This window comes from Calonectris borealis, chromosome 3, assembly GCF_964195595.1.
Source record: "Calonectris borealis chromosome 3, bCalBor7.hap1.2, whole genome shotgun sequence".
NCBI lineage: Eukaryota > Metazoa > Chordata > Aves > Procellariiformes > Procellariidae > Calonectris > Calonectris borealis.
The window spans coordinates 97,506,221-97,520,703 of NC_134314.1; the positions used below are offsets into that span (position 1 = coordinate 97,506,221).

At 38.1% G+C, this 14,483-nt stretch overlaps 1 protein-coding gene across 2 annotated transcripts in view; it reads left to right on the forward strand.

The window, feature by feature from the left end:
• PPP1CB (protein phosphatase 1 catalytic subunit beta) overlaps positions 1-8,974 on the forward strand; it is a 30,066-nt gene extending 21,092 nt beyond the window's left edge. For both annotated transcript variants that reach the window (XM_075146852.1, XM_075146853.1), the window contains exons 5-8: positions 564-635; positions 4,113-4,264; positions 5,848-5,982; positions 6,599-8,974. In XM_075146852.1, coding sequence (XP_075002953.1) covers positions 564-635; positions 4,113-4,264; positions 5,848-5,982; positions 6,599-6,703 — 464 coding nt within the window. In that variant the 3' untranslated portion in view covers positions 6,704-8,974. The remainder of the gene's footprint in view (positions 1-563; positions 636-4,112; positions 4,265-5,847; positions 5,983-6,598) is intronic.
• The last annotated feature ends 5,509 nt before the right edge of the window (positions 8,975-14,483 follow it).

The following is a 14,483-nucleotide window of genomic DNA, read 5'->3' on the forward strand; positions in this document are numbered from 1 at the left end:
TAAGCAGCTGAGCTGTAGTAGATGACCACCTCTGTGCTCCTTATCTATTGCAGTTGCACAGTCTAGTATTTGTTTACAGCATCCAGTGACTGCTGCTCAGCTGATGTGTGGTAAATCACTGAAACACAGTGATGTGACTTATGATTCCAGTCATACCTGCAGGCTGCTTTGGCTTGTGGTCTTCTAAAGCTGGGTAGGGGATTTTCCTACCTGTAAAGAAGGTCATCTGCATCCAGTTTAATTGTGTTAGATAATGGGAATGCTATCCTTCACTGGTTCTCTCTAGTAAGCTGTTTAAGAGAACATACTTAACTGTAGAGTTCTGTGCTATGTGGCTAAAAGGATAACAAGGAAAACAACTAAAACCCCTTGCTAATTTCACTTGTGGTGTTCTCTGTCCCTCTGTTCAGGAACTTAATTGTCTTATAGCAAACTGTCTTTTGTTTATATTACAGTGGAAACAATGGATGCTGTATGACTTTGAACCTCTAATTGTGTGTTCTCTGGAACCCTTTGAACAGGTAAAATATATAGATAAGTCACTTGTTTTCTTGTACTTACAGGACTCTCTCCAGATCTCCAGTCGATGGAGCAGATCCGGAGAATTATGAGACCTACAGATGTTCCTGACACAGGTGAGTGACAGGGAATTTACTGTAAATAGGTCTTAATGATGAAATAGGTTTAATCAATTTCTGTACAGGCAATGCAGTGACTTAACACAACCTCTGTTCACAGTACAGTATTCCTTGATGTCTGTGCAGGGTGTGAGTTTTGTTCCTCATGATGGCTAAGTTATCCGATATGTTAGAGGCTATTGCCAATGTTGTTGTTGCTTGTCATAACAGAGTAGGATACATTATGCAAGTTTGGATACATTATCCACAAGTTTGCCTTAAAACAAACTTACAAATCTAATGAAAGATCAAATGAAACTAAACAGCTAGTTCTTTTTCTTGCCTTGGTTAGGCACACCCAAACCTTTTAGTCTATCAAAGAACATAATTGTTTAAAGCCTGCCGAGTATTTAAAGTGTTTGGGCTTATCTCTACTTGGGGCCATGTCTCCTTCCTCTTTAAATTTTTAAAGTATAGCTCCTACTTGACTGCAATTGGGATTGCTTGTATCGATGTACTAGTCCTGAAATTGTCTTCTACTAATACATTAATACTTTGTATATAGATGGTGGATGCAAATTACTAGTGCTTTCTTTTGAATGGTTTAATTAATTAATATTCTTTTGAATGCTTTAATTAATCATCTTCCTCAATGTCCCAAATTATTCCAAATTTTGTTACTAGTGGATTGAAAAGACTGTCAAGCAGTCAATTTTTTAAAGTGTTGATTTCAACAGTGGTCTGAAATTAACTTTCAGAGGAGATATCACATTTAGACCTTTTTTTGAAACACAAATTACAATTACAGTTAAACCTTGGAATAGAAGAATTGTACTTCCTGTAATGTTCCTCAGTGCTGATGCATAGGAGTAATTCAGGGACTAATTAGTATATCTGCTGTCCCTTAAAAAACATCATTTCTGTGCAAGCTGGTATATACACGCGTGACACTAAGAAGCATTACTAGACTGGTAAATGAGTGTTTCTGCAGTATAAATTACTACATTATTCTTCCTTTTATGCTACTTATAATTCACTCAATGCATAACCAAATAAATGTCAGTACAAACAAGTCAATCTTTACATTTATCAGAGCTCTCGGAAAAGGTAGTCTATTCAACAGGCTAATACTATTGCTTGAGCCACCCCCACTTCAGGAATGCCCTTGCAGAATGTAGTGCTGGTTTCCATGGACACTCCACTGAAATTATATGTATTCTTAGTACCTCCTAAAAATAAGTAGACTTAAAAAAAAGTCTTTTGATCTACAGAGTGGTTTGCAGTCTTAATTTTGCTTTCAGAAGCAACAGCCGGATGTTTACCAGCAGAGGTGAAATGAAATGTCCCATCAGAGGCATGTGTGCATATGGTACAGTGACATAAAAGGTCTTGGCCTTTTGGACCTACTTAAGGCAACCGATATTACAGGATGGAAGTAAATCTTGTGGAAAAATGAAAAATAAATTGAGATGGTCTCACTTCTGTGAAAGTTACAAGTCCTTAAAAGCTGTCCCTTTGTGGAGGGATGTCACTTGGTGAATGTTTGTGTTGATACAGAAATTCTTGGTAGATGTTCGTGTGGCTTGTGCTGACAAGATTAGATCATTATGATGGTTTCATCTAGCCTAACAAAAAAGCTTTTCAACCTCAATGGCAATTTAAAGACCTCGTACTTTGGTGGCATTTTTATGGGGTTTGGAAGCTGTTCGCTCAAATCTCTATTTCAACTTAAATCACTTACCTTTGGTAACTGTTAAAGTATTTGCATTTTGTGAGGCCAAGGTATAAATGATGTGTTTTGGTCAGCATTGCCAACCATTTGCTTGTTAGGAAACTGTAATTCCCTCTTCTGTGTAATCTTGAATGCCTCGTATCAGCTGTGTTACGGTATGCTCTGGTCAACCTAAGCTATTGCAATGGTAGATGTTGTGTGTTAAAATATAAACCTACTTGGGCAGCGTAGTTTAGTTTAGAGAAACTTGTTGCAGGGTTCTATTACACCACTGCTAAAGATTATAGGACAGATTTGCGTATTGCTGTATATAACCCTAAAGATAATTTGATTTTGGGGAGAGAATAGAAGAGGAAGCACTTCCTAAGCAGCTGAGACAAGCAGTTTCTGTCACTTGTTGGAAATACATGATAAGAAACTGTTAGGATTGCAGTACAACTATTCTGTTTTGAAAAACATATTATTCAATATAGAACTAAATTTCAGTAAAATAAGTTTTTGTCATATGCTGTATGTGTTCAGTAGTTTATTTCTAGATAGATATTTTATCTAAAGTGCAGTTGCACTTGCTCTGTTCTTTGTCTTCTAAAAGCAAATAAAATCTTAGCCTCTCCTAGAGAGGAACTGTGACTGGTACCAAAGACCATTCGATAGTTGTGTGTAAATACAAAACGATCTAGTTGCACAATAGGTGTCAGGCATTAGTTTTGCTTGATTACAACTTGAAGGATCTGTTATTGAAGATGTTATTTCTTAAATATTTTGTTTAGCAAATAACCAGATGTAATTGTAAATCAAACTTCTGAGTGCCAGATAAAGGAGCCTGCTGGCATCTCTTTCAGATTGTGAAACAATGCTCTTAAGTATTCAAGTGCTTAGGGGTTCATCATCACAGGTAAAGAAAGTACAATTTCATGGCAAACTGTTAAATACTTTTTGAATGCTTTTTGTTTTGTTTGTGTTGTAGTTGAATTAGCCTGATTCTTTCTCATGTGAAAACGCTTTGAAAGTTCTATGTATAAAGGCATTGCAGTTGATCTAGAGAATTTTTTTTTAGTACCGAGTTTTAACTCCAGAGTTAGCTGACCTTTTGTTGGCAGCAGAAAAAAGATCTTGACCAGTGCTAAAACGCCAGAGATGTTTATTGTTCTAACTTAGATTCCAGACTGGTTGGCACGAGGCTTTTTGAAAAGTCAACAGTAGTCCAAGCAAACTGGAAGTGTTACCTGAAACAATATAGGATTTTGCCATGTTAAATTTTGATCTAGTCACTTAAGGTTCTTCACATATGGTAAGAAAGGTAAGAATCAAAGCTGTTCCATGTTCAGAAGGTTGTGGTGCAAGTTTGTTTGCTGTATTTATGACTGGCCTTGCATAGGCTTTTAAAATTTACTGCAGCTTTCAAACTAAGCTTTCTTGGTGAGCTGTGAAATTGATGGTTGCCTTTTAAAATGCACCCACTGCAGTATTTTTAAACTCCTCAAATGCTCACTGTAAACGTGCTGAATATTACAATTAAATATTATTTCAGGAACTATTTGGCTCTGACTTGTTTCATCTCAAGGTACTATCAGTGGTGAGGGGGGAAAAAATCTCCAGACTTACACAGACCATATCTTTTGTCGCAGTTTAAGTATTGCTGTATTTGTTGCTAAGGCTTATTTTCTTTAGGAGAGCTGCTCTGGTAATTATAATAAAACTATTTTACGTTATAGAATGAAACCTCCTAAAACTAGCATCTTCACTTGTATTATCTTTCAAAGGCTTGCTGTGTGACCTGCTGTGGTCTGACCCAGACAAAGATGTGCAAGGTTGGGGTGAAAATGATCGTGGGGTCTCTTTCACTTTTGGTGCTGATGTGGTCAGTAAATTTCTGAATCGTCACGATCTAGATTTGATCTGTCGAGCTCACCAGGTATGAATTATGCTGCTATTGCTTCTTAAAACCTCTCCTTCTAGGCTTTCTGCCCCTCTGGTGCTGCCTATCAGTACGATATATTTGAAACTTTGTTTGGTGTTACTTTAAAAAAAAAAAAAATATCATCTTAATAGAAGGACTATAAGGCCATGTCCTTCTATTGACTCATACCGAACTGAGTGTCTAAAGTCAGTGAAGTAAAATACTGACACTAGATTTCCCCATTGATCTCTTTCTTTTGTATTGTCTCTTTACTGTTACTGTTGTATATGAACATTAAAGGTAAAGTGTCCAGGTTTAAAGTGGCAGTATGACTTGAATTTACAATTTACACTGAAGTTTCAGAGTTCTTTCATTTCAGTAGTAGTCAGTTCTCTGGTAGCTGTGGCTTAAACTATCTCTGCTTCACTTCATGGAAGTATTAAATGCATTTTGAATGTTTCTACAAACAAGTCTGTACATAAAAGCTTTCACTGTTGCCTTCATTTTAGTTCAGCTATCTAGAGTACTTTGGCATAGATTGTTTTGACTTACTGAAAAGTGCAAAAAGCAAGGTTATTTTTGGCATCGTCAATCTTTAAGTACACTTTTTTGCAGTTTTTATTAAGTTTCTTTAAGCAAGTGTCCTAGTTAGGTGGACATCAGGTTTCAATATCCTGTATAACATTTCAGTTTCATTATTTAGTCAGTTTTAAAAACTCTCCTGCTGTGAAACAAAAATAAGCTTTTTATTCTGTGTCACTATTAGGTGTGGGTATATTATCAGAACACTTACATATTTCTCCTTGCAATTTTACTGCTAAAACATTAGAGAAGATTAGTCAGTGTGTTGAATGGATATTAAGATTTCTTAACTGCTGATCAAGATTGCTACCAATTTCCTGTATTCATGTAGTCACTTCAGTTCTTTATAAAAGAAGTATGACATATTTTAAAAGACCATGATGATTGGACCAAAGTGAGTGGTTGGTGCACTAGTTTCACTACATTATAATGTGAGACTTCTATTTTGGGGAAGAGGGAACATCCTTAGCTGATGCATCATACTACTTGCACTATTTTAAAGGTGAATTATGCTCTTAGAGAAAATATGGCAGAACGACTTTGCTTTTAGAGCGTCAAAATTATAAAAAAGCCTACACTTGAGGTTTGTATGATCAACACTAGTGTAAGTGAAACTTAACGGTTACAGTTGCAATGAAGATGGTATCCAAACCTTGTGTGCTCCAAACTAATAGGTCAAACATCCAAATTCTGTGTATAAACCATAAAAAACTGGGAATCCTTAAACTGGCAGTGCATAATTGGACTTCAGGTATGAAAATATTGAACAGTCAAGCTAATGCATATTTAACATTGGAAGTGTCAGACAGGTTAAGCTACCTGATCTGGCATTCAGGGTCCAGATAAGACAAAATGACTGAACCTGTGCAGTCTGAAAGCCAAGACATATAAAATACCTTTTTGATGAGTTCTTTTCATCTCTTTAATATTAAAGTCCTGTTTGCCTCAAGACTGACTCTTTTCTTTAAAAAAAAAAAAACGGATGTGAGCTGTATTGATTTCTCTGGTGTTGACAGGTGGTTGAAGATGGATATGAATTCTTTGCTAAACGGCAGTTGGTCACCCTATTCTCAGCTCCAAATTATTGTGGAGAGTTTGACAATGCAGGGGGCATGATGAGTGTGGATGAAACTCTGATGTGTTCCTTTCAGGTATGATATATTTGTACGTTAAGTATTCCTTTAGGTGTTGGGCTGTATGGACTGAGTTAGTCTGCTTGTTGATGTGCTTATAGTTAGTTTAGGGTAATATACCTGAGCTACAGAGAAGCCTGCACAGCAGGCTGGTGTCTGTGGACAATTAGAACTGCAAACCAACTGTTCTCCAGAGAACTGTGTGGGACTTGCTATTTTCCAAACGCCTGCATATTAAGTTATTCCCTCTGTTCAGATGCTCATTTCAAGGTTTAATTGGGTGATTCTTTTTAGTCATACCTAGTGATCAGAGTACCTAATAATGCAGACTAATGGACTATTGGGACCCTTTTAGTGTGGTTACTCTGATCAGATTTTAATCCGTACTCCTTCTTGGACATGTTTTCAGCCCATTTTCTTTCCCCTTCCCACTCCAACGTAGTGGTAGAACTAGAAGGATTTAGAAGTAGTATTACTGCTGTATGTAGCATTAAGAAATTTGTAGGATTGTGATTTGATTCCCCCCTCCCCCCCCCGCTCTTGTTCTGCTGAATGAGATTTCATGTTGGCTTAATAGTATTTGAAATGTTCTTAGCTGTCACTGACTCAAAAGAACTTCTTTGTTTTCTCTAAGATATTGAAACCATCCGAAAAGAAAGCCAAGTACCAGTATGGTGGACTGAATTCTGGGCGTCCAGTCACTCCACCTCGCACAGCTAATCCACCGAAGAAGAGGTGAAGAAAGGAATAATGTAGAAACACCATCAGATCTGTCAAGGACAAAACTCCATATTACAGTATATAATAAGTGTGCACTGTAAAACCATCCAGCCATTTGACACCCTTTATGATGTCACACGTTTAACTTAAAAGAGACGGGTAAAGGATCTTTATTAATTTTTTCTAGTAGAAAGATGTGCGACACTGTATTGTAACAAGTATAGCTCCAAGTTCTAATATCCAGCATAGAGTAAAAAAAGTATTAGGAAAAAACTATTGCAACTACATATTCACATTTACCACGGTTTTTAAAGTTGACCAACATCCCAGTTAAAACTTGATGTAATAGTTAAACCAGATGAGAGCATGATGTTCCATTTGTGTAATGTGGTCTTATTGTTGCTTGATTGCTTTTACTTTGGTTATTTTGTAGCTAGAATGATGCGAATATGGTATCTAGTCTTATTTCCCGGCTCTCTCTTTGAAATTGAATTAAGGAAGGGGCTTTTTAGAACAGCCATTGATCTCTTATCCTCCCCCTAGCCTCCTGTTGTTCATAATAATGCTGCCCAAATGTGTGCCCCATTATAATGCAAAGTTTATAGTCTGGTAGTGATAAAAGGCAAACTAAGTCCAAAATGCCCAGACCGGACAGCTTGACAGCCAACATAAATTGAGACAGAAAAACCTGTCTTGACTTTTTAACTTAAACTGCCACACAATGAATTTGTGCACTACACTATTTTAAATTATTGACGTTACACTGTGCTATGGCACTTCATTTAACTTAGATAGGACAAAAATGGTATTGCCTATTAGTTGGTAACTTGATTATGTGGTACCTTGGCTTTAGTTTTATTAGCATGAAACACCTTTGGCATGCTTAGCTTCCAGGTAACTCCCTACCTGCATCAAAATTCATCTTACATAGTTCCACAGAACATGAAGATCCTTATTTGCTAAGCCTTTGAAAGCTGACATTCTTTTTCAAAAAAGGGTGTGTTTAAATGGATGTTCATCAACGGGCAATAGGCTAGCTGACGAGTGGTGTGCTGAAACTGCTACATGAATGTCCAACATGATTTTAAGGCTTATGTCACTAAAGACTATATCCTTTGGATTTTCATGATCAAATTTCATATACTATTGTATAGACTTCTGCTTTGTAGTGTACTATAGTAGCAATAATTTCTGTACATGATCAAGAGTTACGCAGTATTTCTTTTCAGTTCTCTCCTTTCTTAAAAGAGTTAACATTGGCAAATGGCAAGATACAGAGAAGATACAAAATTTATGGTAGGATAAATGAAAGGCACAGATTTGTGATGCTTTAGGATGCAATACTTATTGGATACAACTTCAAAAGCTTTTATTGAATTATTGTCAAATTTGTAAGATTCTTTGGGGGAAGGCTTCAGATTTATACCATTCTAAATGTGCATCAGTAGATATAAAACTCTTGACTTCAGTATTGTCTTTGAAAATGTTAAATTGAGGATTCTGGTAACTTACGTTTTATGAACTGGCACATTATATAATGCAAGAGATATATTGATTTCTGACACAGTGAGCAAGTTCTTATGGATTTAAGTCTCTTTTCTAATTCCATTTTGTTTTAAATGCATATTTTAAATGTAGGTTTTTTCATTTAGTAAAAGTTGTCTAATTCATTTGAATGAAGTCTGACTGGTTATTTTAACATACCTTACTGTTACTCAAGAAGTGTGGAGTTTGTTGTTTTTTTTTTTTAAAAAAAAGACACCAAACAAACATACAGCATATATATGTTATTGATTTATATTGGATTGGTCTGTGGTTTTGAACAGTGGTTTAATTTACCCCACCTTGAAGCAAGCAGCAGAGTTTCAATACATAGAATAAAACGTAGAAGTAGATTTCTTCTGATACTGGTCAAAGACACTTGTTCTTGAAAGTCAGTGATGAGAGCTGTATAAGTGAGAGTAACTTCAGTTTGTGATAAGGTAATTGATGAAATCTATTCTGTAAGCCTTGACAGGGTAACTTCCTGCTCTAAGTCATTGCTTACTTGAGGCTTAGTTTTACAAGTTTTGAAAATGCTGGGTTTTACCAAGTGCCAGCCTCTATTATAAGAAGCATCATGTTACCAAACATCTGGATTAACACTTTTCCATTTTTTCCTTAGTTTCTGGAACAATGTCTTCTGTATCATGAAATGTCCAGGTGTAAAGCTGTATGTTATGTGAGTACCTAACATGCTCACTTGTATTACAGATGCTATGTCAAAAGGAAAATAAAGTCTTCAGGCCTTCTTATGTGTCATAAAGAAATAGGAAATCCTTAGTTTATTTTATGGCACTAGAAAGCCAGATCTTTGGTGTTCTGAAGAATTGCTATTTTCATATAGCAGCAATCACTTGCAAAGGATTTGAGTGCTGTTTTGACTTCTGGGGAGTTGGGACAGCTGCTAACATCCCTCATCACCCTATATTGGGGAAAAAATACATGATTTAATAACCTTATCCCTACAGATATGATTGATATTCCATACTAGAAGCAAGTCAGGAGCATCAGATAGATAACAGAACTTGCCATACCACTTCAGCTTACATTTACAATCTTTAGTATTTTTACTATTGTCCATTCTGGAAGAGGTAGAAAAGGGAACCTGAATCTAGTTATACTCAGATAAAATTAACTCTTTCTTCCATGGAAGCTGCTGGTGGTCTAATTGCTAATAAGTTTTTTCCACATAAACATCTTGTCCATACAAGCCTAAAATGGTGCTAAATAGCATAGCGTTAGTGTGCTGGGAAGTAACAGGAGGATTGTCAAATGAGCCTGTTAAGAGGCGTATAAAACATTACACCATTTGAGGGATATTTTTGCATTTTCCCCCCCACCCCCTTTTATCTGACAGTAATACCCATTCCTGATTTCATAGTAAAGTACAATGTGGCACGTAACCTCATGTCTTGTTCTTTTTTGGTTGACAGGCATTTTGTGATTCCCAAACACTAGAGAAATACCTGCTTTAATCTAATCTAAAATATTGCTCCAAGGAGTGCTTCTTTGGTCTCTTTTGTGTTGATTGATTTGAGATTCTTGTTTTACATCTCGTTTTTTTTGTATGCTTCATAGTGGTCAGTGTTGTCTATGCATGGAATATTCACAATTGCTGCTTAAAGGAGGGGAAAAAAGTGTTTCATATAGTTGCGGTTATTGTGCTGCTCTAATACCTTGAACAATATTTCTCTTTAGGTAGACTTCTTGTGCTGATCTGATGTATTTCCAAAAATGCTGTAGAAGTAGATTCACTGAAAACACTGTAAGGGGTCTTAGGCTAGTGGATTGTATTCAGTTTGCTATGTCTGGATGCATAGAAGTACTTGTGGTCACTGAAGTCTGAGTTGGTCTTTTTGCTTCTAACTTAGTGTGATCAACTGCAAGTGTACTGCTGCTAGGTGTCACCAAGCTTCACAATCCTGTTATGAAGATAGTTTGCATTTGTACTGTATTCTCTGAGAGAGGAGCTAATAGGTACATATGACACAGCTTGTAGTATGCCAGTACAGTGCATTGCTGGGTACTTATGTGCCTGGGAAACTCCGGTGGAGATTCTACAGATCTGTGGAAGGAAGTTGCTTTTATTGTTAATAGCCTACACCCTGTTTTAAGGTTGTTTGAAGAGAGAGATCCTCTCTGCTGTGTTTCTGCCAAAAGATGATAGGAGTTGATGAGCAGCAAGGTATCTTTTATATGAAGAAGTGTTCCTGTCTGTGGCTTATCTTTTGATAAGTCCAAGAGGATATTGCTATCATACCGTGGAAGCTGTCAGATTAAATTACTGGAGCTGTATGTGGTTAGTTTGAGGTTGGCAAACACGTTTTTTTGCTCTGTAGTAATGGAAATATAAAAGACACTACTGCTATTGAATACAGTTGAACTGAAGGTGACCTGAGAGTAACTCTGGATAGCTGGAATTTGTGGATGACAAACATAAATATCCCATGCATGGCCTTTGGTGTTAAACCTCAAAGGTTAACAGAAAAGGGTACCTGCTTTGTAGAGGCTTATGTAGATAATAGTTGTAAAAACCTAGCCTTTAACCGGGTGTTGAATTTCTTTCTGGCAAACTCAGTTGGCTAGTGTTTCTGGAACTTTCCTTGCTGTCAGGTTTGTTGGAGATGAAGACACGTTATACAAACCTGACAGGTAACATTACAGCTTAGCAAAGAGCAGAGGTGAAGTGATACTGTCAATATTGTATTGCTTTTGAACTTGTTTGAGTTGTAACTTGACTCATGATTGGCATCCATCCGCTTTGTAATGTACATGAGGATAAATGTGGATATTTGGCTTCAAATGAACTGGTGAAAAAGCAAGGGTGAGAGAATGTCTCCTTATGCTGGAGCAAAGACGACTACAGCACAGTCAAATGTCTGTGTCTCTGAGTCCACGTGGGCTAATAATATGCTTTAGAGAGCAGTGTGTTTTTTAATACAAAACAGAGTTGCAATGAAGATCATGTTCTGGTATATGTTTAAATTCCAGTTCTTCATGTGTATGCGAAGAGCCCTGGACTGTCACAAGAATTGCACACGAAGCACATAATCATTCTTATCAATAAAAAGGAACTCAATGAGTCAATGCCAGGCTTTGGATATTTAGGCATAGCCCTGGATATTTTTTTCTCTGCTGTCATCTGTTTGCTTCTGCTAATTAGCAGTAGCAGTTTTCAAGCTCGCTTTCAGTGCAGCAGTATACTTTTTTCTCCTGGATCATACATTGATTTTGCTTGCTTTGTTCCAAAGGTTGATCAAGGTTTTGATGACAGCATCTAACCAGGTGGCTGCATGCAACTCATGGGCTTATAACCAAGCATTCTTCTCACTGCATGTATCAGTTGATCAAAGCTCAAGGAACCTCAGGCTGTGTTGGACTGAACACTGGAAAACCATGTGACAGTAAGTCAGTGTTGGGACAGTAAATAAGTTACCAAGACACGACACAAATTTGGGTACTTTTGTGTTATGGGTCTGCCAGGTTCTTGTCTTCCATGGATTTCTGGAACTGGTAGTGCCTGAGCATCTTCCTTGCAGATCTCTCAAGTTGTTGGGAAACCAGCAAACCTGTCTGGTTACTTGTTCTGTATCTTAGTGTGCCTTGTTAAAATAAATAATAATAATCTCAACATGTTAATTGGTAATAAGGACAAAATTTCATTCTGTTTCCCAGTGTCCTGTTTGAACTCATATTAATCTCTGCACCTGTATGTCCTAAGAAATAAGAATTTAAAAACATAATTCAAAATAACCCTTTCATAGAATCATAGAATCATTAAGGTTGGAAAAGACAGCTAAGATCATCGAGTCCAACCATCAACCCAACACCACCATGCCCACTACACCATGTCCCTAAGCGCCTCATCTACACGTCTTTTAAATACTTCCAGGGATGGAGACTCAACCACTTCCCTGGGCAGCCTGTTCCAAGGCCTGACCACTCTTTCAGTAAAGAAATTTCTCCTAATGTCCAGCCTAAACCTCCCTTGGTGCAACTTGAGGCCATTTCCTCTCGTCCTATCGCTAGTTACTTGGGAGAAGAGACCAACCCCCACCTCGCTACAACCTCCTTTCAGGTAGTTGTAGAGCGCGATGAGGTCTCCCCTCAGCCTCCTCTTCTCCAGGCTAAACAACCCCAGTTCCCTCAGCCGCTCCTCATAAGACTTGTGCTCCAGGCCCTTCACCAGCTTCGTTGCCCTTCTCTGGACACGCTCCAGCACCTCAATGTCCTTGTAGTGAGGGGCCCAAAACTGAACACAGGATTCGAGGTGCGGCCTCACCAGTGCCGCGTACAGGGACACGATCACCTCCCTGCTCCTGCTGGCCACACTATTTCTGATACAGGCCAGGATGCCGTTGGCCTTCTTGGCCACCTGGGCACACTGCCAGCTCATGTTCAGCCGGCTGTCAACCAGTACCCCCAGGTCCTTTTCCTCTGGGCAGCTTTCCAGCCACTCTTCCCCAAGCCTGTAGTGTTGCATGGGGTTGTGGTGGCCCAAGTGCAGGACCTGGCACTTGGCCTTGTTGAACCTCATACAGTTGGCCTCAGCCCATCGGTCTAGCCTGTCCAGGTCGACCTTGTGCCACAAGACTTTGCTAATACATGGCTATAGTAATCTTTTCCAGGGAAAACTTATTGCTGCCTGAAACAGTCAGAACAGATGGAGCTTTAAACAGAGTATATGCATTGCATGTGGCCTAGTACAGCCCCTTTCCTGGGTTCTGCTGCTTTAGTTTACAGAATCTGCAGCCCAAGCTTCCTGTTTAGCCTACTGCAGACTCAGTCTTAGAAGCAACCATACCAGAAAGCAGGTGCTAACTAGATCCAGCTGCTAATAAAGATCAGCAAAAGCTATTCTGTATCTTGAGGTGGAGATGTAAGCTTTATGTTAAAGATGAGGAAAGCTCCCAGGCAGAGCTCTAGAAACAAGCACCACTTGAAAATTCTTTTGAAATATGATAGACATGCTCAGATGTTAAGTTTTGGTGTTTTAACTTAACCTGAGTTACTGTTGAATGGAGGAAGTAAAGCAAATAGGCAGGATTACAGTTTTTCTACTCTTACAGATAGCTGATATTCAAAAATAGTAAATTATATTTGCAGAGAGTAAAATAATTAAGTTACTGATTTTTTTTTTCCCCCTTGGTAGAGAGTTCTGCCTGCTCATGTTGCTTTAAAGGTTTGAATCTTCAGGGTGCAAGAGAGAATGCTGTAGGTGGATCCAATTAACTATTGAAAAGGCTTAGCCAGAAAAAAAAATGGTATCTTGTGGACAAACTGGTGCAGCTCATGATGTGAAACAGAAACAGAGGAGCGCACAACATTGATGAATGCAGAGGACAACCTTGTCGAGTAAATACATTCCAGTGTAATGTTTTTCTCCATCACTTTACTTTGAAGTCCCAACAAATGTGTCATAATGTGAAAGTAGGTAGAAGCATTTCACATTGTTCCCTCTGGCTACTTCCTAGCAGCGTTTCTCCAGTTCCTCATGTAAGTCCCTCATTGTCTTGTTGAATTTCTGGGCATGTATAAATTAGTAATTTTCCATTAGCTACCCAAGGATATTTTATGTTTATATTTCAAGTCGTTATTCCTGAGTGGCTTCTTGTACGTTCCACAGAGATAGAACATGTATCATTTCTGTGAAATGCTGGGAAAGGGAACATGTTATAAGAATTACATTTTAATGGACATCGTAACTGCACCATAATTGCATCTAGTTTCCAGGAGGCTGGGTTAGGAGGATGAGCTGTATGACTTAAGGCCCCGTTCTGTTGAAGCAATGATGGAGAACAAACACCTTAATTCTTTCCTACTCAAGGCTCTTACCTAAAGGTCCAACAACAAACAACTGACATGCTAGTCTTAGAGGCTTTTGCCTTGCCTTTACCAGCTAGAATAAGAAGACATATTATTTTCCTTGGTCTGTTTTGTTTATATTAATGCTATACAAGAATTTAACACAGTTACGTAGTGAAAAAGACCGAATCCAGTTGGCGTAACAGTTTTCTTCACATTAGAATTGGTCTAGTATGCAGATGCCATCTGGTGGTCGAAGGCCAGTGGATGAAAAGCTATTGCTGCAGAACTGGCATTTTATTGCATGTTTATCCTGCACTTGTCTGATGTGGAAACCTTATCCCTTGATCAGTACTGAAATATATCCGTAGTGCGTGGCTTCGTAATAGCTCAGAACTTGCTGCGTTGAAACTAGGCTTACCTCAGTTAGATGTACAAATTTATTTCCCTTA